Genomic DNA, 26,213 nt, shown 5'->3' with positions numbered 1-26,213 from the left:
AGTCGGAGGAAAGCATTGTAGGTAGTGACAGTCATGTACCATAGCTGCATATGAGTTAAAAACTGTTCTAATTGAAGACTCTCTGACCAGGATTCAAAGAGAGAAAAATTTGGAATCTTCTCTGCTGAATGCACTTCAGATGTATGCAGTTTGCCATTATTTCCAAAAGCTAGCAGGAGCAATTTGGGAAGGAATCTATCTGTGCAAGTAGCAATGGTCACGTTTCTGTCACTGTTGTCTCTCCTGCCAGGTGCTGGGGCCCAGTTTGCCAGGGTATGCTTCTCCTGTACTTAAACAAAAAAGCTAAGAAGTTTTAAGTGCTTAGCTGAGAGGCAGCTGAAGTCGAAACAGGCCATACTGAACCAAATCGAAACCTGAAAGGGATGGAATCAGCGAAGGCAATTGTCCACTCTATTTCATGTTACTTTCACATTGCTGATGCACTCCAGACAGGTATGTCTCCAGCAGATTTGCACAGTAATATATACTCTGTTCAAGTGCAAAAATGTTAACTGATATCTCTGATTTAGGCAATAGTGTTTCTTTTATGAAGGAGTGCGTAGCAGACAGACGTGACTATTCTATACTACTAGAGTATATAAATGTTCAGGTCAAGTCTGTCTGTTTTTCTTTAGAAGTGAAGGTGAAGGCTCCATGGGACACTGGTGTTTTCTTACCATTGCTAGGAAGCAGCAAGGAAAGCAGGAAGACTCTGGTGAAATTCTGCATTCCTTATCCTTACCCTTACCCCCATCCTGCAGCGGAGCATTGGGTCACATCTTTGGCTGCAAATACACACTGAGCTGCAGCTCCAGCCAGACCCCAGTTCACATCTACATCTCCAGATTAAGCATGACTATTTCTTCTCTATCTCTGTGTTTCTCCAATTTTGAGATTATATATATTCATTTAGTCTCACTATCAAAGAACCTTTTTTTTTTTTTTTACTTTTGGTTGTGTTATGTTAAAGAAATGCAATTTCATAATGCTTTCAATTCTTGACTGTTATTTCTAAGAAAAAAAAATCCAAAAATCAATTTAAACTTCAGAAAATTTCAGAATGTTATGAAAAAGTGAACTGTACTACCAGACTGTAATGTCAGTTATATGTAATGTTCAAACCCAGCACATTTTTGTTTCTGTAGTTAATATTCCTCTTTTGTCTCCTGTTATTCACTCCATAACATCCTGTCCTGAGAGCATGTGCCAGATCTTCCCCAGGTGAGTAGTTCCACTCGGCATAACCACTGACATATATTGACTGGGGGCACCATTTGTAAATTCTTTGGGGCAGGCAATTTAATCTATGCACAACAAATTCTGCTTCCTTGCTGTGTTTAAAAAATAGCGAAAAAAAGAAACAAACAAACAAGCAAACAAACTATTGCTAGGTTTGGGTAAAATAAGTTGCCTTCACTGTAATTAGTAACCTTGTGACACTCAACTGGGATTATCGTTAGTGAAGTCATTTAGATCCATTGTTTTCTTACTCTGTTTGGAGACTGAGTCCATAAACTTTTATGAGTTACAGTTTAGTTAGGAAATAGCTTGTCTGGAACTAAAATTATCTCATTGTTTGAAACAGGCAAGGACAATTTTTAGTGTTTTCTGCATTAGTATATTTGCTATAAAACATATTTTGTTTTTCAAATATCATTGTGAGTCTGCTCATCAAATTTATGTTTTTATATATGGAAATGTATCTTGTCTGGCTGCCTGTGAGTATGTTAAAGAATCTAGTTCACAGGAAACGAGATCTACAAAATAAAGCTGGAAGAATGTTTATATTCTGTTTTTCAAAGAGATTCTCAGGTTAATTTGGGTGACTTTCTGCTTTTTAGAAATGTGTTTGATGTATTCAAATGTTCTGATCACAACTGGGATTAAGGACAGTATTCTGGAGGTGAAATGTGTATTCATTTACACAGTAAAGCAGTGGCAGAACAAGACTACAATCCATTTTTTGCCTCATCCATCTATCTTTACTCTCAGGAAGCAAATAGTGACTTGTTTCGTTTACTTTTTCAGAGAGGATATCTTTTTAGCAAACTAAATATGCTGCATGTATAGATGTCATTAATGAAAGAAAAGAGTGGTTTTTTTGCTCGGGTAACATACTTAGTATCTTCTGGTCAATTATAATTAGGAAAAAAGAAGATTTTGTACAGTGTTGTTGTTTTTGTCGTACTCAGTAGCCTAGTTTTAGGGGATTGTTTTTCTTCTCCCCCACAAAATGATGCACTCAGAGAAAGGTTTTATCTGTTTATCATAGATTCATGGTTTTAGGCAGTCACTTCTAGCAGTCATTCACAATGTGTTCAGTCAAGTTTGGGATTGTTAACACAATGTACCAAGTGAGTACTCCACACAAAAGCAAGCAGAGATCTTCAATAGAACATTGCTGAAGAAAAGCACAATCAGCAAGGAGCTGGGATAGCTTTAATTAGAGTTGAATTTGTGACATTTAGCACCCTAGTTCAACATCTCAATCCCTAAGCCTCCAGATTTTCAGATGCAGGACTTTGATTCAGGCTGACTTTTTGCTCATGTTGGTTGTTTTCAGTCAAAGATTTTTCCTTTTTCCCTCATCTCAAAAACTGATACCAAAATTCATCTTTCTTCAGAATGCCTCTCTTCTGCTATGTATTTTTTTAATTGAGTTCTTGGCATAAAGAGGAGGGAAACTATTTCTAGCTTTTGGAATAGCTGTGTGAACTAGGAAAGCCTCCAATATTTAGAAATATATTTAAAGACTTGAAGAAGATCCAAACTTCCAAATAGTTTTTATTGCTCTGCTTGGTCAGCTGTCAGTATTTGATAAATAGAGTAGAACTATTATCAATATTTAAGAGCTCAACACAAATTTTATTCTACATTTATTGTAAAAATAATATATAAAATGGAAATCGAGTGCCTTATTCAACAAAATTCTATTTTTGTTTCTCCTGTACTGTTTGATAGTAACAGCCTCAAGTGATAAAATCTCCCCTGCCTCCATACAAAGGCATAGAAAGGGGGGAAAATGTTAACAGTGGTAACATATTTCCCTGCTGAGAAACAGCTCATAGTGAGATTCCTCCCTGCTCCTACCTAAAGTCATTTCCCAAGGGGTGCTTTGTGATAGAAGCTTGTTGTGGGGGGTTTCAAAGTAAGAAGCAGTAAGTTACTACTCTTGATTCAAACTAGATAACCAAAGAAGTCTTCAGTAACAGAGCTCCTTCTGTCTTCACTGGCCCTTTGCCAAGACTCTTTGAACTGCTCTGCAGTCATACATCACAACATAAACACAAATAGTGTTTCTGGAGCTTTCCCCATGCTTGGAGGAGTTCCTCCTAAAGAGCCACAAGTTGGAGCTTGCTGGACTAAGCAACCTGCATTGTCCATAATGATGGTGCAGGTATTATCCTCATGTAGAAATTCAAGCTGAAGGATAGTCAACTTGAGATTTATCCAATAAGTATCAGAAGTAGGTCTGAATGTCATGTCCGAATCATGTGTTCCAAAATGTTTTCTCAGAGTTTTAATCTTTAGCAATATATTGCTATGTAAGCGGATTAACACAACAGCCAGGAAATAAGGTTTTTTCCCAACAGAAAGAATGAAGCTGAGCGTAGAATGGCACAACAATGCTTAGTGGAAACTGAGGATAATTTGCAAGGGGTTCTGAATAGTCTTGTGCAGCTCAGCATGTCTCAGCAATGTTACTTTCATTTGGTAGCTAGAATAAGCTCCCACCCACACAAAACAAAGGATAAGCAACAGAGCTAGTTTACTCAGGAGCTTTCAAATCTAGCATTGTCTCAGACTTGGCTTTGGTCCCTTGTAAAATGTGCTTAGTGTGTTCCTAGAGCTGTTCTTTAAAGAATATCCTGAAGTAGCAGAAGACAACTCTGTTACTAGAATTCTAGTTTGTTGGTTATTCAGTAAATGAATGTAAGTAAATCCAGGGAAGAAGCATAAATAACAGTAAAATATTATTACTGCATTTTGTCCAAAACAATAAGACTACTTTAACATTAGTTAAAACTAGTTCTTCCTCAAAGTCTTTAAGAATACTGCACTATCAATGATTTTCAGTCCTTATCTGGAAAAGTTGAGTCTGAAAGCCCATTATATCCTTTTCCTCTCCACCTCTGAATAGTGCTCTGTTGAGAACTAGAGAAAGTTAAGTCTTGATTTAGAGGGACTGAAGAGCAATTTCAGTGCAGTAACTTTAAGTGCATTATAGTCCTGGAATTAGGGTGCCTTCCCCCCCCCCCCATATAATGGAATAGACTTAAGGCCAGAGATGGGTTTTGATCAGGAAAATAATATACATATAATTCTTCAAATATTTGCATTTCTCCTGTTCTTTGACTAAGATTTAGAAAACTGGGTTCTAGTCCCACTTCTTTAACTTTCTTATCAGTGACAACAGAGCATGACTTTGTTCRTTTGAGATGAAAAAATATGATGGATAAATCATATTTCTGAATAGTTACGACCTTTTAGACTTCGGCAAATATCACAAATCACACAATTCGTATAAATACACAGGATTTTCTTCATAATTTCTTATTTGAAAATTTGAATTTAAAAAGAAAAGACAGGTAGAGATAGAAAGATGTCCTCTCAGTTAATACAGGCTACATATGCACCTGAAGTCACTGCACTGAAACTGTCCTTCAGTTACTGAGAATTAAGTTTGTTAAACTTTTGCTAATTCAAAACAGAACAGCAAACTTAGCATTACTAGAAAAGAGGAGAGGGGAGGGATGGGGTGAGCATTTAGACTTAACTTTAGGATTGAAACACGGATGGCACAGTACCTTGAGCTCTTAAGTTCTATATTGTATTTGTTTCATTGATGAGTAGAGTGTCACTCTAACTTTTTCAGTAGCTCATAACTCATGTACACGTATTGCAATGTTTTTCTGGTTATTTCAGTCTGTTTGTTCTGTCAGAGTAAGTCTACTAATTCTATTGCATGGAGCAACTGCAGTTGAGAATACTAAGTTGTTCTAAGGAAAGAAGCATGGTATTATTTTTGTTTGTTTATTGGAGTTCATTATTAAAAAATAAATAATCAGTATTTCCTTCAGGATTTGTAACTTTTATGTTATGCATTAAAGAGATCAAAGGTTACTTGTTACTTCAAGTATAGCCAACTAGCCGTGGGGTGCTGGGGAAGGTTTTGCGCATGTCCATACACATCTTATCAATGATGAACGAGTTTGTCTTCACAGAAAGTTCATGTTCTAGCTTTGATTTGTTGAGAACCAACATCTGGAGAGTATCATGGGCCTCTCGCAGCCGTTGCTTTAAGGTCTGTAAGGTGTCATCTATAGTAAAAGCTTCATTGACAAGTCTGAAAAAAGAGGATACAAGTCGCCCAAGTAATTTCAGCAACCCCTCACCACAATAGTTTTTCAACAGTAACAGGTCTAGTTTTAAGGCAGGATTTGAACAGTACTCTTGGACTCAACCAATATGAACTATTCTTGGCCAGACTTGCCTGCTTATCACCTGTAAGAAGTGATGATATCTTGTTTGCATTGATCTTCAACGGCAGTTTAAGCCACTGTGCTTTCATCTTTTATCTTTTTAATAGCAATCTTCTTCACTTGCGACCTATCCTTTGTATAGCCTTCCTGGAACTTGCATAGCCATGTTAAGCATCTACATACAATCCTGTAGCATACATTTGGGATGGGTGTTACTCAAGTGTGTTGGTGTAGTTCATGATAACTTAAACTTGTGCAGCAAGATGTGCCAAATAGTATAGATCTGATTCAAAAGCATGTTAATCAGGAAAGAATCACTTACCCAGATAACCACTGAATGTGGAGCTGTGAAATAAAGTTTTTCTGTGAGCTGATCTTGGCCAAATTTGTTCCATTGGCCTATCAAGGGAGACGTGACAAAGCTTCTTCTGTACTTACTGAGCTCATAAGCTCTCTTTAACACTGAGGATTCTGTGTGTAGAGATAACTACCAAAAACTGATCACCAATAAACTGAGGCAAAATGCATGTCTCCTGCAGAAGTTTGATTCAGATGTACTTTGTCAAAGATGTAAAACAGTAACATTTAGTATTTCTGACAAGCAAAAATCTATTTTCAAATATATTTTCTTAGATCAAAAATCCTAGTGTTACAAAGTTAATCTGTTTTTATACTGTTTGAAATTAGTTCCTTTCTAGTGTCCTCCATTTTTCAAAAGTTAGTGGTGCCATCTCAGATTCGTTGCTGCAAAAATCTGCGATTTCCAGAAGGCTCATGGCTCACTCTACCAGCTTTTTTCAAGCAACCTCGTTATTAAAAAGCCTTTGTTTCTGAAGATCATATGTAGAAGCACTTCTGCCACGGTTGCTTTGTGGCAAACTGTTTACCTTGAACATAATGATCTTACAGATATAACTAGTGAAAAGATGTGTGAAAGAGGTCCTTTCACATTCCAAGAGGTTTGCTGTGTAGCTATGCCTTGATTTGACTATAGCTTAGTACTACAAGTTTGCACCACTTGATGCATGATTCCTGTTTTAGGATTCCACAATTTAAAACTCTCTGAAGTTGCTATTGTCTTGCGTAGGCTCACCCTGAAACGTTTTTCTGAGCTAACTGAAAAGTCTGTACACTTTATATTATATTTATATTATATTTAATATTATTATATTAATATTTATACTATATTTAATGTTCATGAGATAAAACTTACTACCTGTTATTAAGATCCTTAAATGCATTAGCTTCAAATTCAGCCCAATGCTTCTGATTTCATATTTGCAGACCTTTTAGTTTTAAGTTTTATCTCATGAATATTCAATATTGCTCTAACCTGAATGTGTTCAGTTTGTCAAGTGATATCACATGGAGCCTCTCCTTATCTAATGTTCTGTTAATTTCTCAAAGTGCTATAGCCTGTAAAAGACACTGCTTTTTTCAAGAATCCACTTTAACTTGTTTTTGGATAGTCCCTTTTGTTTTAGAACAGCACGGAAAAACTAGACTTTATCAGTTTGTTTTCTGTCTAATTCCTTCAACTGCAAAGTTGGCAGCACATACAGAGAACTAGTGCCAACATCAGCACTTCCTTTTAAATAAACAGCAAATTCAGATAATGTTCGCATGTTACAAAGAACTGGTTCATTTGATATTTTATTTCCCTGTTACAGTTGAGCTGTTGGGTTGAGCTTCTTCTTGCTTTAAACCATAGGAGAGAGATTAAATTATTTTAAAATCAAAAATCTTTGAAAAGAGGAATTAGACAGCAAATGGTTTTGCTTTCTCAGATAGGAATTTGTGTCTAAAAATGAATTTTGAGATGTGAGCTCAGCTAAAAACTGTCAGTGAAAAAGTGTTCAAATTACAAATACCTTCTGTCAGAATTTAAATCTCTAATTGCAGTTACAATGAACAAAACAGTAAAAGATTTGGATTTTGGTTAAAGCATCCAAAGTAACCTGATCTAGATTAGGTTTGTCTTGGAGCAAGGAGAATGGAATATGCTATTTATCTGCCAATATAACTACATCTAGTAAAGAGTGTACTTGTATAAATATTTTGGTTAGGATATTAGAAATATCAGATATTAGATTAACTGATACAAAACTTGTGTGTACAAAAAGCCTAAAATAATTCAGATAGCTGTGCAACAGAATGTAAAGCTCTTAAATAGCCTGTAAGCTAGTAGAAGTTTAATTGTTTCAGAACACATACGTGCACTTTATCTTCTAAGTATGTCATATGTTTGTCCTTTCACTCCAGTTCAGGAAAATATGCAAAGACATTCTGACATGCCAGTGGTTTCAAATGAAACTTCCAAATTTTTTAGGGAGGACCCTTTTGGAACATCAAGGCCATCATTGGTAATTGTTGGAAGAAAAAAAAGGATAATGTGAGCCTCTGCTTCAGCATGCTATTGATCCCAGATCAAACAAGTTTTGTAGCTTGGCTACATGCAGTTCTGTTGAGCAGCCTGATTTCAATCATAATGATGCAGACATTTTTGTAGAAGAGATCTTCAGGAAGTAAGCAGGGAGAGAACAAGTTTATAGTAATATTTATGACCATCTTGGGTTTTTTGGAACTAAAATGCTGAAAGACACTTGAATGCTGAGACTAATACATTTGCACACTTGATCAATGGTGAGTGGCAAGTGAAAAACTAGATCTGCTCCTATCATAAAGGTAATTGCTCAGAGAATGCTACAGTGGCCAAATCAGAAGTTTTCAGTTTTTTTTTCACAGCTGAACTCCTGCATCTAGAACAGGTATGATTTGTGTGATATGAAAAGCCACAGAAATAAAACTATCTAAATGAATATAAAAGACTTCAAATCCAAAACAATATTTTGTAAGAGAATGCATTCGAAGAGCAGAGCATAAAGCTGAGAATATATAATATGCGGATACACCCAAGGAAATGTCAACATCTGAATAGGGAGGTATGAAGCTGAAAAAAAATGTATTGCATTGTCCAACTTATGGGTTAAGGAGTTAGAAGAAAAAGGGGAAAGATTACAGTACGGTGAATTATGATTCACTGGAACTTCCCTGTTTGCATAGAGGTTTTCTGAGCTGATAAAACATGGTTTAAGAAAAATAATCAATTTCAATAATCAATAATAATTTCAATAATCAATAATCAATTTGAGCAATGTGTACCTCATTAATCTTATTGTATGTGAAGCTGTTGTACACACTGGGATTTTGCTGGAGACAAAAATGGAAAGGTAATAGTTTCATACTTTTCATAACAGTCTTCAAAAATCTCTTACTGGAGTGTGAAATTCACTGCAGGTATGGTAGGAATCCTGGTGCAGTATTTCTTGAGAAAACCCCCACAGAATATTTTGAAGACAGCTTTTTGAATAAGATGTACTAGACAGGGTTCTCATGGAAACTGTTATGTTCCAAATGGATTGGGAGAGAGGGAGAGAAGCAGGATTCAGAAGATCTGTTTTCAGTCATTAGAGAAGACTAATGTCTCAGACATCATCTTGTACATTCAGAAAGATACAATAGATACTCTAGAATGAAGCATAGCAGAATGAACCATAGCTCATGCCAACATGAGCTGGAAAACCCCTACAGCCATATAACCAAAATACATACCAGATAATAGAATTGGTAAGGTTGGAAGGGACCTCTGGAGATCATCTAGTCCAACACCTCTGCTCATGCAGGGTCATCTAGAACATGTTAGGGTTGCAGCAACAAGGACCCCCCTTGCTGAAGCCCAGGCTTGAACCAGAAACCTTTAGATCTTCAATCTAACGCTCTCCTAGTGGAGCTATTTCAGCCTTACATGAGCTAACCTGTGCAAGGATGATATTGGAATCAATATATAGTTGGATAAAAGCATTGAAAATGAGTTCAGGGTGTAAAAGATGCTGCAAAAGACTGCAGTAAACCTGTAGAGCTTCACCATTAAATAACTTCTGCACAAGGCAACAGAATTTTTTGTAGGATAATATCTTTCTAAAATCAGGAAGCTCATGAAGTGAAATACTGTTGTTTTATACTGAATGGAATTAAAATCAATTCAGAAAACCCAACTCAGATGTGAGACTGAATCCAAAAAGGTATTAGCCACCAAAAAGCAACTGATCTCCTAATTGAACGGGAAGAGCTTTAGAGGGAACTAAACACACAAAACATTAAAGCTTTTGGCCCATTATTTGGCCATAGCTACCTGGATTTTAGTTCTTCCAGAATTTGTATTATCATCATATAATGAATACAGTTCTAATCTTACTGAATTAATTCATCCTGTTAAATTTTATGTTCCTGAAAGCCTGCCTGAGCAAAAAACAGGGTGGTCTGGCCTCTACTTACTGAAACTGAGGTGCATCACGGCAAAGTTCTATATTGGGTCGTTTAGTTCTTCCCTCCAGGCGGGTCTGAGCCACTTTTAGTGGGCACTCCTGTGCCATTATAGATCTCTCCAATAACGTGATTGTATTTTCTGTCTGGAAGATTTCTTGAAGTATCTGAACAAAGTAGAGCATTTTTATAAGCCTCACATGCATACATTATCAGAACTCTCCCCTGCTTTAAATATTCCTGTTGGAACTGCTTACATGCTGGCATATGATTTTCCTTTAATTTAGGTGAGGGAGGAGATTACTACAATCTCACAGCAATCAGGTGTATTTGTATAATATGTTGGCTTAATTGTGTCTGTTCTGTAAAAGGGCATTGGTAATCACAGCTCACAGGAGTGGCAAAGGGAGAGGCCTTACAGGCATACATCAAAACATTGAAGCATTTAATGAAGTTATTCCTGGAAAAGTGGATAGGTATACTGGAGAACTACTTCACTAGGAAATGTACCATCTCTTTCCTATTGTAAAATTTAAAAATTTGTAGGCAAATTGGCATATCAATTTTTTATGACCAGAAGACAAGCACAGAGTTATTTTGGTGAGGAAATTCCCACTGTGCTTTTGTGTTTGAAGCTATTTTTGAAGAGGCACTGTTTGTAGCTCTACAGAGACTTATCTCTGTTTTGCTTCATTGTCTGTTTTTCCTCCTTAATTAAAAAGGTGCTGCCTGATCAGGAAAGTTTTGCAGAGATAAAACTCCAAACAAGCTGCCATTTTCATTCAAACCTTCATTCAATTCTCACTTCCATTTGCCTCATAAAAATCAAAAAGCCATCAAATATGTCCCCTGTGAAACTGCTGTGTGCTCCAAGTATGCTGGTGACATAAGTTCATAAGTCTTCAAAGATGTAGGAACACAGTCATATTTTCAAACTGAAACTAAATTCTGAAGGTTTTGAAAGCTCCTCTGGGAGCTGTAAAGGGGAAGAACTTGCTTTAAAGACTTATTTTATTTAAATGGAGAAGGTATGGAGTGAAACATAACCTAAAAGGAGAGGCCCATGGAATTAGAATGCCACAATTTTTAGTTGCAGAACATGTTATCGTAGATTCATATTATCTCTCAGGATCCTGCAAGTGATTAAGCTGTAAGGGAAAGACTCTTTTTTACTCAGTCTGGAAAAAGAAGGGAGAAAATATTTATATTTAGGAAACATTTCCTAGTCAATTGATTATTATATTACTTTCATTTATCACAATTCTTTACAGCCAATATGTTGAGTGAATTCAAGATTTTCCTATAGTCAGATTTAAAATGGAAGAGCACAAATTTAACTAACATAGTTTCTCAGCCAACCTACTAAAATCAGTGTACCTAGAATTTCAACAACCACTAAGAATGGTGTAAAGCAATTTAATCTATGTTACTGTTTAGGTTCTGCCTACATACAAGGATGTACCAGGTAAGCTAATGCTGTGTATGGCTTGACAATTGGATAAGGCTCTGCTGCTGAAAGGTTATTTATATACAAAACAAAAGGTTTAAGGGTGCCAGGAGCCTGCACACCAATCCAAATCCTTAAGAGCTTGTCTATGCTGTGTGGTAGAACAAAGTGAGACATCTCTGGGCTAGCACTGTCCGAGACAGTTCAACCCTTACGGCATTACAATTTGCCAACACATGAATCATCTTGGACTCTGAAGCAGCAGCATATGAACATGACTGTACTGATTTGAAGCCAGGTAAGTGTCTCCACACCGTGCTCCTGAGCATTTCTGGTCCAGGGTTTGCTCTTGCAGAGCTAGCTTGAGTCTGGCTTCACCTCGAAGAAGCCTTTACTGCTTACAGGCTTCAGAGAAAAAAAAAAATCTGTTTCTTTATGAGGGAATCTAGTGTGGAAGAAAGTGAAGCTAAGAGTAGCAAATTGCTCCTTAAAATTTCATTCAGCAGTGGTTCTTTCTTAATTAGATAATCTCCATAAGTACCCTGTGTTTTACTGGAAATACTTATGCAGGTAATCCAGTGCACTTTGGTAACTATTTTGCAGAAGAACTACTTTATGATAAGACAGCATTATTAGATACATAGCTTTATATTAAGTTACATATAGTTATTTCTATAGAAAAAAACAAGGCAAAGAGACTTAATGAAGTTTCTTCATTACACAGAAAGTCCACATCCCTCCTTTACCTTGGTAATACAAAGAATTTGGTCTGGGATCTTCTGAAGCTCAGAAGCAGAGCTTGAGTAGCTTGTGTTTGCTACTTATAACTTTGCAAAAGCAAAGTTCACTTCACTAAATGTATCTAGTGTGTGCTCATGTGTACATGACAAAGAGTATGCATTCCCTCTGCCTTGAGGTGAGGTCCAGTTCCTAGTAGGCTGCTCCTGAAATATTGGATGTATATCAGGGTGATTTTACAAGCCCTATACTTTGCTCCCTCAGTTCACCTTCAGGGTGAATATAATGAAATATCATTTCAATATCATCATAATGAATATAATGAAAATATCAACCTGCAGGGATGTACCAAGGCTGTAAGGGAAAGAAATGTGCAGTGCTTTTAGAAGTTACCACTGGTTAGCAGGGTCCTCCTTTCCTGTGTTTATATTACAGCTTTTGTCACTACTGTGGTGTTTCCCATGCTACGCCTTATTGTGTGCAAGTGTGCCAAATTCACTGTGGTGTAATTCTGTTGCCTGCAGTGGGACTATCATGAGGATGTGGGCCTCTTCTATTAATTCCGTGTACAATTTGCTGTTTGCATTTTACAATAAAAAAAAAATCAAATAAAACCAATCAAAGTAACACACATCTAAGCCCAGTAAGAATTGCAGAAAATTGTGTTTCACTTTCTGAGAGGGATGGAGGATATATGTGGTTTCATAATGAAATAGAGGACTTGCATTCTCAGATCAGCTTCTGAGCAGGACCTCTGTTGTTCAGACTTTGAGCTTCTCCCTCTTTAGCAACAGATAGAAATGGTGATTCACTTTTGTAGATGAAATATACTAGTCTAGCCATTAAAACTTCCCACAGCATTTGGTTAGAAATCAGCCATGAATTTGAAACCAGCTCCCCAGAGCAATGTAGCAGTTTACAAATGGTAATACATGTAATAATAAGCATGTAATGTAATCACTGTGCTGATATTTTATGTTACGTGACAATATGAATCAAAACAATGTCATTTTCTGAGTAAGTGGAGCTGGGTTACAAGCTCTTCTACAGGCTCGTTTTTGTGATCAGGTTAGAGAAATGTAAGGAGATAAACTGAACAGTTTCTTAGAAAAAATCTTTTTACTGCCCCTTCTCAGTGGAAGCAGTGTAGGTATTTCACATTTATTCCACATCTGGAAGGAAAACAATAAGCCACCAAAAGGGATTCAGCATGTGCACAGGAGCACACACTGCAGCAAGCTCAAAAAGCATCATACAAATTTATAAGAGGACCAGGGAAGCAGTTTAATAGTCTTCAGTATTTCAGATAACAGTGCTATTCCTCTACCACAAATCCTCATTTGGGCTATAGCAAACCATGGCAATTCCAGTAATATGTAATATGTAATATGTAATAAGTATGTAATAGCTGGGTTCCCTTTACTGTTTCATTCTGTTTGTATGAAAAACTAAATTCCATGTATGTCAGATGTCTTTTAAGATGTAGAAGGAACAAACGACCTACTAAAGACAATGTTGAACAGATTGGGAGAATGGCATATCAGAGAAAAATGTCTATGTATAAACCGTTCTCAGTCTCTTGGAAAGGCTGTTTTCTTTAAAGTCAGTTGGCAGAAAGAACTTTAGGACAGAGAGTTTCTGGACCCACACTTCTTTCAAATGCTCTTCTAGTACACTCATATCTGGCTACAGTAAAGGTACAACCACCAGACCACAAATCTGTGCGTTTCAGTAGTAATGTTTCAAGTGAATGAATGTTGGTATTCATCAAACCTGAGAGTAATTAAATGATACATGTATTTTCCTCACGGTGGCATATAATTGATACAGGAAAAGTGTCTTATATGTAGAAGCCACGCAAAGTATTTAGATCTTGCATGATATTAATGTAATTTCACACAATGTTAACATTGGAAAAAGACCAGCTCTGAAGTCATCTAATTGGAAAATGTTTCTCTTTATTGAGAATCAAGTGTTCATGAATGGAGGATTTTTCATCTAAAAGTTACTGAAAACTCAAGGTTTTATGCACAGCCACCAATTTTTTATGCTTGTACAACAAGCGGTAACCGCAAAGCACACTCATGCCATATGATTTCACTAGGTACTCTGGGATGCTGCTCATAAAGGTAGTATTAGTTTGCAAGAACATTATGCACAGCCAAGGCAAATGATTAATGCTACTAAGCAAATTCTTCTTTAGTCATTCCCTAAAGAAAAATAGTTTGAACCTGCCTATGAACTCAAAATTCAAATTTAAATCTATGCAGTCATCTTTAAGCATTGCTTAGCGACATATAGTGTATGTGGTTTAGGCTCATTATGTGTTCTCAATTCTTTTATTACTTTTTTTTTTTTTAAGCACTGTCATTTAAGACATCCAAAGAAAAATGGCCTCAGGGGAACCACTTTCAATGCATCACAGCAGCTGTACATTCTGGCTACACATTGGATAAAATGATTAATATAACCTATTATATATAAATGGATTGGTGGTGAGAATGACCAGATAGTGTTGCACCAGTCTGTGTCATTTCTAGATGACCTCCAAGGGCAGAAAAGGAAAACAACAAATCCTGAGCAGCATGTTCCTGAGCGAGCATGAGGAAGGACTGGCTCAGGTAGCTGCCTGTCAAGGTCCTCTCCCTTACAGGATATTGGCAAAACTTTGTGTTGGAGCGTTCTTGAGAGCTTATTGAAAACTTTTCTCTCTCTGTTCTCTCACTTCCTCAAGGCCAAGGTTTTTACAGACTGTACAGTAAGGCTAGGAGACAATACTGCTGAAGTCACACATGTACTTCATCATAGTGTGATCAGGGTAGCCTTAAATACAAAGTAAGCATTTTTGAAGTGCTATAGTCAGACTGTATTTATGGGGTTTTTTGTTATTTTCTGAAGTTTTGCTCAGCATTTACTAGTGAAGAGGAACAGTCAGGTAATATGGTGGGAGGGACGTTCTTGTCCCATACAGTTGTGTACATTTCTTTAGGTTTAACATTTACCCCTTTAGTCTGTTTTTTTTTATGAAGTTTTTCATCTGCTTTTATATTTCATCCAATATATTTTGTGCAAGTTATCATACTTAATTGAATAATGTGACTAATTTCACAATTAATTTTAGGACATATGGCCACATTATTTCAAAGTAAACTGTGATATCTTTTAATCTTTGTATTACAAATAAAAAACACATCTGTAATCTGAATTAATTTGGAGCTGACAGTTTTTACAATGTCACTTCTGAATATCAAAGCCAAATTCTTGATAAACATTACGAGGTCCTTTGCTCTTGTTGTTTTCAGTGTTTGTTTCTTTCCTTTGAAGCTTAAATGCAGGTCACTGTTTTATGACTTAACAAGTTTTATTTTGTTTTTATTCAGATGGTGGTGGGGAACAATCCACAATCTTTCAAGAAAAGAAGGCAATTACATTTAAAAGAAATAATTACACTTCTCAACAGAATGCAACATCATCAGGTAGTGCACTCCAATAGTTTAACTGAATTGAAGCAGAGTTAGAATCTGTCTGAGCAGTAACTTGTGTGCATCTGTTGTGTATGCTCCTATAGGATGATTAAATTCATAGTTAAGAGAATCAGCTGATTAGTTTGGGCCCAGGGAAAATATTTTCAGACCACTGCACTGCACAACTCATCAAGCACTTCAGGAGTGAAGAGACTGGTCTGGACTTGAGAATATTCAAGCTTCTGTTTATAAGGCTTTGTGACAGCAGGAATAGCGCTGGAGTAAATACCATAGATATCCTCAGATCTGAAAGCTAAAGCATACTGTAAGTTCTATACATGCCAAATAATACCTATAAAATCCCTAACATCTTATTTTCAGCTCTATCTTTAACAAGACTTTTTCACAGAAAAGAAGAAACCATCAGAATGTAAACAGGATACCTATTCAACAAAGAAGGCTGCAGTTGTACATTTGGTCATTTAATCTGGGTCCTGTTTCTGCATGGCCATAAATATGTATCCAGCACAGATTGAAATGTAGGATTGGGGACCCTGGGCCTTCCATTTGTTTTGTAATAACTCTTATAAAAATCCTGCTACCACTTTAAACTCTGAAAATAATCAAATTAATTTCACATTGATATGCTGTCAGCTTCTATTTAACTTTTTCATTGGTCTTCAAAATGTTCAAGATACTTAATTTAAAGTAGCTTTTTTAAAAAAATTAAAGAGGAAGATAATCATGGTACCATTTAACTTGGCCTGGATTTTGACTTTAAAAACTAAATTTAGGGCTAAATTTGAATTCAGTTTCCCTTTAAATTACTTTATTAACGTTTTAGTGGGTTTAGATTTTTTCCCATCACTTTGAAATAACAAAACAGTTGGTTTCATGGGAGACAATTTTTATGGCTGAATTTTAAACTCCTCCAAAACTGTTTCAAAATAACTGAGGAAGTCACAGCTATACACAAGAAAATTCTTAACTCTTTGCATACCTGCTTGCTACACATTTAACTATTGAAGAACAAGAGTAAGCCGGAAAAGTTCTGCTGTATTTCTCTTTCATTTTACACTATATGCTGCTTTCGGATGCTGCAGGACCAGCAATTTTGGTGTATATCACGTTGTGGAAAACAAAGTGCTATGTTTATAATGTGGTTTTGCTAAACCTAGTAAAAATAACAATAAAACAGGGCAGTTTGGGCCTTGTACACACAGTTTTGTCCCAAGTTGCCTCATCTGAGAGGAGGATATGCATTTCTTTAACAGTGAGAAGATGGCTCTAGAAAGAGATGGTGCCAGAGAGAGAAATAGTTACGGCTCATGCAGCTGCCTGTTTGTATTGATTCTGGCCAGGAGTGAGAGTTTTGCTGGTCATTAGTTCAATTTAACCCTAGTCACAGTAAACTGGATTTGAGCTGGCTGCAGAGTCATAGCAGAGTGCATTTGTCTCATGACCTTTGTCTCTAGCTGGAACCAGTGAAGCCCACAAACATTTCCTTTCTTGAAAAGCTCCTAAATACGCCCATCTCTTTCCTACAAGACAGCCCTTTCTGAGAATAAGAAACAGTTTTTTAAATGCATATCCATACTGCTGCCTTAAACTAAATCCTGCTTCCTCTGCCAAGCGTATATGAATTGCTTGAGTGCAGATGGTTTGCAGAGAAAGGAGCAATAGTAATCACCACCAACTGCAGTACCTCACATTTTGATGTCATGGCAGAAAGAAGTTACATTCTCTCTCAGTGTCAGCTAAGTCCCACTTTCATTCAATCCAGGCTGCCTTTACTCAGCAGCTTTAAGAGTGTCCCTCAATGTGACAAGAGATTTCTGTTATTTTGCAAATAAAGTCGCTTGGATTCATAATGACCTGAACACAGCCTGATGTGCAAGGGCTGTCACTTGGTTAGGATTCCTCCAGCCTGCCTCTGTTTCATGTTATCTTTTGGCTAATCCATAAAGTGGAGCATTGCCGCTGAGAAGTCAGGTTTCTCCACTTGCCCACAGTCACTGCTCTGTTCAAGCCTATGCAAGTCTTCATGATTTCATGATATTAACCAACCATCTTAGCAGACAGAAGCCCACATTTGTCTTCAAGTTAGTGCCTTAGTTTGCACCTGTAATTTCTCTTGGTTTATAAGTAAAACCCTAATGTTTATATATTGCCAGCTTAAATAAATATTTCCTCATTCAGACAGGTTTTTCCAGGCAAGTTTGAGCTGCTTATACTAGCACATACCTTCACAACCACTTCTGAGTCACTGCTCATTAATCATCTGAAAACTTTACTCTCAGATAGGTTCAGATACTAAATTATGTGATTAACTGTATGCCCATGCACCAGGGATGGGCATGAAAAAATAAACGACCAAGATTTTAAGGCATGCAAAGAAGAAGAGGGAAAAAAGTACAGAAAAGTTTTATGAGGATACACTGGGGTCAGAGACAAAAGCCCTTGTGGGGCAGTGCTCTACCCTCACTCACTATACACGTGCTCCTTCCCGCAGCGTGTAGCGCTCTGCTGCACCTCTCCTGCGTGCGCCTGCACTGCCAACCCCATCACATTTTAGTATTTCTTCATGTTCCTGTTCTAAGGAGGTCCAGGCTGTGTCCTTTTCACAGCTGTAGCTGGGTCTATTTTAGATGCTGGTAGGCAGTTTTATGTTTTTACAGTCACAGAGCTGTTCTACATTTTCTGCTAGTTAAAAGCTTAAGTAGGTTCACTCCCTGAATTTTATAAAAGTTGTGTGTAAGTATAAAATGTATTCAGTGTTTCCTTCTAACCACAATAAAAGCGTATTCAGTGGCTGCTGAATTTTTTCAATATAACAAATAAATATAAAATTAATAACAATGATTGTTATTGGAGGGTGAGCATGAGTGATGGAGACTCTCAGAGGCTAGCTTGTTTAAGAGATGGAGGAGTTTACTGAAACAAAATTCTGCAGGTTTTGCAGGTATAGACTAAAAATATACCAGGCAAAAAGGCACCTAAGTGTTAAATTTCCACCATATATTGATGTAATATAATTTTGCACCTTAGGAAAAAAATCAGGGCTGTTTCTAAACGCACACATTCTTAGTGATTCAGTGGAAAGCTCACAATCATAGTTACTTGTTTATTGGAATGAGTGGCTATTTTTTCGTAGCTTTACTAACTATGTGTTTGCTTTTCTAACATGTTTTTGATCCTTTTGCTCACAGGTAGTGGAAGAGCAAGCCTTGCAGGAAGGGTGGTGCTGGGCAGCTCTCCCTCTAAGCATACAAACACTTCTGAGCACAGTGCAGGTGTTCGGTCTTATATGGTGCTGGCTGAGATAATCTGCTGTTTAAGGTATGGTATAAATACTAGGCTATGTAAACATGTCACTTGCTGTCTGGTCTCACTATCTCCCAGAACTAATGTATGTAAATATCATGTGTTATTGGTTATTTTTAGGAGAGTAAAGCCAAGCTAACTTAATGTTAACACTAACTTTAAGGAAGAAATGCAAACATATTAATGGGCAGGTGCACTATAATTAAAGATTTTCCTTCTTTTCCTAGACATTCACATACATTTTACATCCATAATGCTCCTTGGCATAAAATGAGTTTGTTGTAGAGAGACATGCTGAAGACACCAAATCTCCATCTTCTACGTTACATTAGGTAGGCTATGTTTTCCATTCACTGGCCTAAAAATCTGGTCCTGGGACTAAAGCTAGAGTCCTATGTTCTGTTTAGATGCTTGGAGAACATTTGCATCCCCAAAGACCACATCCTCTTTCAGCTCAATGATGATGAAACATGGTGGAACTGTAATAACTTTGGTTCATAATCTAACCCTTGCCAAGTATTCAGTGAGGACTCTTTGGCTTGTGCCTCCAGACCTTATACATCCAGCGCTCTGCAATACAGTTTCTGGATGGACCTCATATTGTTATGACTGAAACTTGTTCCAAAATTAAATAAGACATATTAGTGATAGACTTGTCTCCTCATGCAGTTGGGACAGAATTGCAGATGGGACACTTTCAGTCTTCCAGCAAGAAAGAAGTTAGTTAGTTATCTGGCCACCTGTATGGCATACAGGTCAGTAGTCTGTCCTACAGTAATTACTATTTGTAAGCCAGTGTCTGTAGAAAGAGCAGAGCTTTCAAGGGAGAACACTGATCTTGATTTCGTGCTCCTAGTGCTAACAAAGCCCCTCTGTAGTAAGCTGTTGCAGTGATGAATTCCTCTGCTCTGAAAAGTGTGCGCTTATGTTTCCCATCTGGGTTTGTCTAGCTGCTTTCCAGCAACTGATTCTTCTTTTGTCTTTGTCTGCTCAAGCCAAGAGTCTTCTATTATGGTACTTTTTTCTTTTGCATGGAAGCTTATTGATTTAGCAAGTTTTCTGCCCCTATCTTAAATTATCTCTTGGGTAAGCTAAATAAAGTCGTGTCATCTAGTGCCATTAACATCATCCTTTTCAGTCTGCTAAAGAGAAAGTTGAGGAACTTATTCTACCAATTGCCTGCTTTCCAGTCCTTTAATCACTCTTGCAGTTGTGATAACTTCTGAGCTTTGGAGTTAGGTAGGAAGTGCTTTATACCACACCCTTGCTCCCATATACTCAGCTTGATTGCTACTGTTAAGATAACAAATTGACTTGGCCTCTAGGAGAAAATCAAGCAAAAGTGGTCTGGGAATAATTCTGCTTAGAAGCTCTACATTGAGCTGGACAGGGAGACTGATAAAGCAGGTTTTTAAGGACAGCATTTCCCTTATGCATTTAATAATTTCCTGTTCAGTCATACAAAATCAATTTAGTCCTTTTTTCATATTTCAGTCATGCAAATCCATTCCCAAACTTCTGTTAAGAGTTAAGGATTGTCAACTTCACCAAGCATTTTTCCCCAAAGAAGTGGCAGGCAGGAAGAGCTGAATAGCAGACAACGAAAGTCCTAATGGACAAAACTCAAGCAGTTTCCTGAATACATCAATGGGGAGGACAAGTGCCAGATGAAGTAATAGTGAGAGCAGACAGCATCTGAACTGAGAATGCAGAAAAGCAAGTGCAAATCACTGACAAACAATGTTTTTTCTGAGACTTCCCTAATGATGGCTTGGAAACTTGATCTGAATTTGGAATCTATTCATTATTGGGATTCAGACCAAGTATCTGCTGAAATAAAGGGTAAAAACACAGCTCTCTGTCCTAAGACAAGATACCTGTAAATTCTAAACCATTCCTCTAACCAAATGCAACTTAGTATAGGTTAATAATTAAAAAAAAAAAGGCAGTGGAAGATAATATGTATGTTATAAAATGATACTACATGTATGTTTTCATCTTGCATGTTGTCTTGTGCCAAACAGCCTGGTTTGGGGTTTTTTTGCAGGGAAGGGGATGTTTGGGGTTTAAGGGCTTGGGTTTCTCTTTTTCACTCCTGTGTTTATTGTTTTCTCAAATTTGTTTTTCAAATGCATACCAGGAAAAGTTCTTAGGTTCTTGGATTGGAAAGTGTGTATGGTTAAGGCAAACTATATGAAATATTTCTCTGAACAGCACGCCTTTTAGATCTGATTCTAAATAGGATGTTTGGACGCACTGCAGTGGGAATATAGCTTAAAATATGAGACAGAACTTCAGTCAATTACAACAGGAAAACTCTTGAGTCTTTTTATCAGCAGATCAAGGTAAATGGTGAGATTACAGAAGATTGCAGAGACTGAGGTACAAGTCCACCAGCAGGGCTAGTAGCAGCCAAAATGCTTATAAAAACAGATGAACTGCTGTGCAGTCGTTAGTCTGAGATTTGCACAGTTTGTGACCTTGGATGGAGACATTATGTCATTGATGGACAAGGTCCTGGTAAAATTTCTGGCATAACGCTTGACAGAAATAAAAACAGAGGAAACCTTCACTGCAAACATGCATTCTGTGTATCTTTTGGTAAGTAGTGCGCTCTTGAACACAAAAGAAGACAATATCCTAGAATAAAACTAAGCAAAACAGTAATGGATTGCTGTTTCTCTTTAGATTTTGTTTTCTGAGAAATACAAATTTGGTACTTTTTTAGGAGGAGGAAAAGGAGCTGGAAGGCTTCATGCAAGACTGCTGTAGATTGTTCTCAGTAACTTCAATAACTCAACTACAATCAATTACTTTTGAACAAGAATGTCTTTCCAGCAACTCTCCCCTGAAAAGAAGTTCTGTAAAGGACTCTTTCAGGCAAAGACACTCAGGAAAGAGAAGGTTAGTGGTACAAAATGAGTAAATGCCTACTAAGAGGAACATCCCAACTCTGAAAAAATAACAGCTATAGCAACCTGCCGGTGGAACAAACCACATCTTGTTCATTCCTATATTTTTATGTCAGTTAATTCTTGGTCATTTCAGTGAATTTTGACTAAGAAAGGGCTTCAGAATTTCTTAATATGGACAAGATACTGGGAAAGGAAGAGGTGTGAATAGTTGAACACTCTTAAGAGAGAAGCTGAAGTAGATGCTTGTGGTCTCTTGCCTTCTTTGCCACTCCTAACTGGATTGAAACTTGGTTACACAGTGGCTTTATACTTTAAGTTCAAACCAGTGCAGTTTTCCTTGATTTTTCTCAAAACCACCACTGTTTGTGGGTTTGCTCTGGTGATGGTAAGTAGTGAAAAGGAATTGATAGAGTAGAAGACAAATGAAAGAAAAAGGCACAAAGCAAAGAAGCTTTGAGATGACAAATGTGATCTCAGACTCCAGTAAAATAACCTGTTGAGCTGTCAGTACTGCAGCCTTGTCATTCTCTAGTCCTTGCCCAGCTTACTCAGAGCCTTTTTAAATTCTATGCACCAGATATTTTCCAAGCAATAAATGTGCTCACCTAATCCTTCATGTGATATAACACTGTCCTCCAGCGAGGGAGAGAAGTGCAGTAATCCAAGAGTTTTCCAATGGAATATTAATCTCAGCAATACCTATGTTCCTTTGTTAGCAGATTTCCATAAATAGGGTTGAATAATGACATTCTTGCACAGAAAGTCAGGAGTGGTAAAGGGTTGCTAAAGTTAGCCTACATGATGAACAGACATCCCATACTTCACTGATGCACCTCTTTTATGTATCCCTTCTATTACTAGTTTTCAGTCCAGTGTATCCACAATTAGACTATTAGTTCCTGTCTTGTGGTCCTACTTCTTTGGTAGAAACACTCTTTTTCTGCCTCTGTCATGTCTTTACAGCACGGAATACATATTTGTAACATATAAGCTGTTTTCACGTAAGTATTAAACATTCTGACAGTAACAGGCTTGGGTACTAACTGTACCTACAAGCTTCCCATACTCCAAATGGAGACTGGCCTCCTGTCCCTACAGCCATGGATCTAGGCACATATAATGTGACCCTCTATCTTTGGAAAGCAACTCTTGCTGCTTTATGTATTCAATGCATTGCAAAACTGGACATATTCTGGGGCCTGTGTCAAAGGTCAGTTCCACTGGCTGTGGATGGAACTGGTAACATCTGCATGTGTGAAGTTAAGTGGAGATGTTTTTCCTCTCTATGACAGCAAGATAGATATGGATAGACAGTAATATGCAGTAGCCAAGTAATAAAAGCAAAACACCTCTAATAGGAGGGTTTTTTTAAGTAGCAGTAGGAAAATAAACAGGTTTTCTGTGTGGAATAGATATTTTTAATTGAGTGAAAGAGTGTGGTTAGTTTGGCTGATATTCACCATTATGCATACATATAGGCAATATAAACTCAACATGGGAAAAAAATGATCCAGGAAAAAGATTCTGAGTACACATATTACAAATGCTAAACACAGCATGCAGCATAATCACAGCCACAATATCAAATACAGATACTACTATAGAGCACTGATCCCAGAGTTTACAGGTCTAATCAGATATATTTTTACAAAAAGCTTAGTTCCATAGGAAAACAAATTGTTTTCAGAGCCACTAGATGAACTGTACAGTGTAAAATAAAAACTGTTCCATCTTGTGCTCTTAGGTTTTTAAAGAGCATGCAGTAGACTACAAGCTGAGACAGTAGGCCTTTGGTTCGTAACCTTAACCAGCGGATCTTTTATGTGTAAGTGATATAAGCAGAAGAAAATGTGCCATTTCATCATGGGATCATTTTTAGATGATCAGATTCACAGTATTTACTCCTTTGTGTATTTTTTGATTCTTTCCTTTCTTTGAATACTGGCTTTAGAAACAAACAGTTGGGAGAAGCTAGCTGCATAGTTGTTTATTTGGAAGAGATTTTGCTGCTTTGCAAAGCATAAAAGTATTTTTCATTCAGAAATGGATTCCAGACCTTATTAAATAAATAGCTTTTCCTGGTTCCAAGGTAGCAAACCTTTTCTATGCTTGTTCTCCCATTTCATGGAGCTAGTCTGCTTAACTAGGAAAAGAATTTGGCAGAGAGAATGGTAGTGCTAAAAGCAGCAGTCATTGCTTGAGAAGTCAGTGCAAAAACAGCCTTTGAAAGAGTGATTCATTTTTTAACACAATAATGAAACTGCAACGCCCATTGTCTAATTGCTATTAGATATGAAGGGAACAGGAACTGTAGTAGCCGCTTTTGATTATAATTATATCCCAAGGGAAGAACAGAAGTACAGTACAGTTTAAGTGCAGTACAGTCTCCTAGCTGCTCCAATGGCTTTCCTATCTAAATATATTCTAGTGATTTTTTTTCTCTGATGATTACAATCTATACTGCAAGCCTGGAGCAAGGAATARAAGGTGGTCTGTTACGCTTAGCTATAGATGACTGTTTACCAGGTGCTCGCTCCTTACTCACTCTTGCCTTCGCTTTCCTTCTCCTTCTTGTCCTTTCACGGCACAATCATGAGCAAGAGAATTAATAGGACTCCTATCATGTAACATCTGCTACATCTTAACCAGCAATGCTTTCACTGAGCAAACCTATTCATTCCGTTTTCCTTTTCACAGTTACTCAAAGTTCTTGGCTTCTGCCAGGTGAAAAGCTGTAGGCTGAGACTGAGAATCAGAACTAGACACCTAGAGCAGAGCGCAGTATCTTAGCTATCTTCTGTTATTCAGAAATACATACTTAGGGAATGACAGTCAGCCTATGGAAATGACATGGTAGAGGAAAACAAAACCATTTTCTTGCATTCAAATTTGGCAGTGCTGACCAGCCTGAGTTTTCCTCACTAGCACATGCAATCTTCTTCTCTACTAGCATTTTGTTATTCTGCTCTAACTGCTCTAGCTATGAGGGTGTTTATACGATGAGTAAGGTATCTCTGCTATGGAAGTGCTGATTATCACTTTGTATGTCAGCATATACAGTCTCAGTAGTTCATAAAGAGAAAGAAAGGACTTGCAGGCTTTCCTGTCTACATTACGCTTTTTTATTCATGCGTACCACACAAACTAATTATTCTTTCTACAAAATATGATTACTCAGTTTATTCAGATAGCTCATTACTGCAATGTAATGGTATGATAATATAGGGAAACAATCAGTTTTTCTTCCATTATATTAGTTATCAGAAGTTATCTCATTATATCAACTGGACTCCATGACCAAATCTCTGGTATTATGTTGACATATCACAATGCAGTTTGTGATCCTATATATGTACTTTGTTCTATATTATGCTTTAAGGCCTTTTATAAAAGTGACACTCAGAAGCATTAGAAAAGGTCAATGGAAAATATGAAGCAAATATTCATAAATAAAATCCATGAGAGGCTTATATTTATAAGAATGGTTCAATTTAAGGAGAAATTGCTGTAGTTGCCTTTATTCATTTCCTAAGAGTTCCTGAAAGTAAACTAGAAACAAAATCTTGAACTACTTTGAGCAAGCAGAATGGCAGGAAAACACTGTTGTTGCCAGATGTGCATTGAAACAAATGAGTGAACAGGAGTAAAGCCACTTCATTTGATAAATGCACTAGGAGTTTGGAAATATAACATTATCAAACCCCTTTTAAACTTTGACTTTAAATTTTTTGACTCAGATTTATTATTGTTACTGACAAGACAGTGGAATGAACTATTAAGTGAAATTTGTCACTATGCTATTACGTAGTTGGTTTGTTTTTTTGTAAAAAAATAAAATTTTAAGGATGATTTATTGTTTTCTTAAATTATTCAGCTTAGCTACAACAAACTAACAAAGAAAATAGGTTTAAATAATTTGGGGTAATAAAGGAGGTATGAAATTGCAGCTAGACAGGAAGTCCACAAGATCTTTGGAAAAGTCAAATTGATTGTGAAGAAATAAAAATCTACAACTGTTGCACAGATCAGTTAATACAAAATGCAGCGCAGAAATGTCTTCATACTGAAGGAGGCATGGTGTCTTTAGCAAATTAGCCTTGGTCTGTCATTCAGACCATTTCTCCTCCATGTAACTTATCCCGGGTAGAAAATAAAAGAAGCCAAAGTTAACATTCTCATCAGTGCTGATTTTGTCTGTCCTGTCTCTCAAACTTTCTTAATTACATTTAACTCAAGTATTTTTTTAAAAAAAATTGGCTGATGCACAGCTCTTTCCTTGCTGCTGCAAGATGAAAGTGCAAAAAATTTAGTCTTCCCCTTCCAAATGTGCTACTGTTTATAGGACTTTTTATTTGCACAGTTTCCAAAGTTAGCTTATTATTTATACAATAAAACTAAATAAAATTAAATAAAGTAATTCATGTACAATTCCTGGGCCAGAAAATAGTTGGGAAATATCAGCAACAAATATAAAATACTAAAAAAAATCTAAGATATCTTTCCCCACTGTAGAACTGTA

The 26,213-nt window shown here is 36.9% G+C and overlaps 1 protein-coding gene across 1 annotated transcript in view; it reads right to left on the bottom strand.

The window, feature by feature from the left end:
• Positions 1 to 5,133: 5,133 nt before the first annotated feature.
• Positions 5,134 to 26,213, bottom strand: part of TEKT5 (tektin 5) — a 30,152-nt gene continuing 9,072 nt past the window's right edge. The window contains exons 6-7 of the mRNA XM_085300365.1: positions 9,819 to 9,973; positions 5,134 to 5,347 (exon numbers count right to left, since the gene is read on the bottom strand). Of these exons, the coding sequence (XP_085156491.1) occupies positions 5,134 to 5,347; positions 9,819 to 9,973 (369 nt within the window). The remainder of the gene's footprint in view (positions 5,348 to 9,818; positions 9,974 to 26,213) is intronic.

This window comes from Rhea americana, unplaced genomic scaffold (genome assembly GCF_003343005.1).
Source record: "Rhea americana isolate MKP2758 unplaced genomic scaffold, rheAme1 scaffold_10, whole genome shotgun sequence".
Lineage (NCBI taxonomy): Eukaryota > Metazoa > Chordata > Aves > Rheiformes > Rheidae > Rhea > Rhea americana.
The sequence above is the reverse complement of the archived record's forward strand: the minus strand, read 5'-3'. Positions and strand labels throughout refer to the sequence as shown.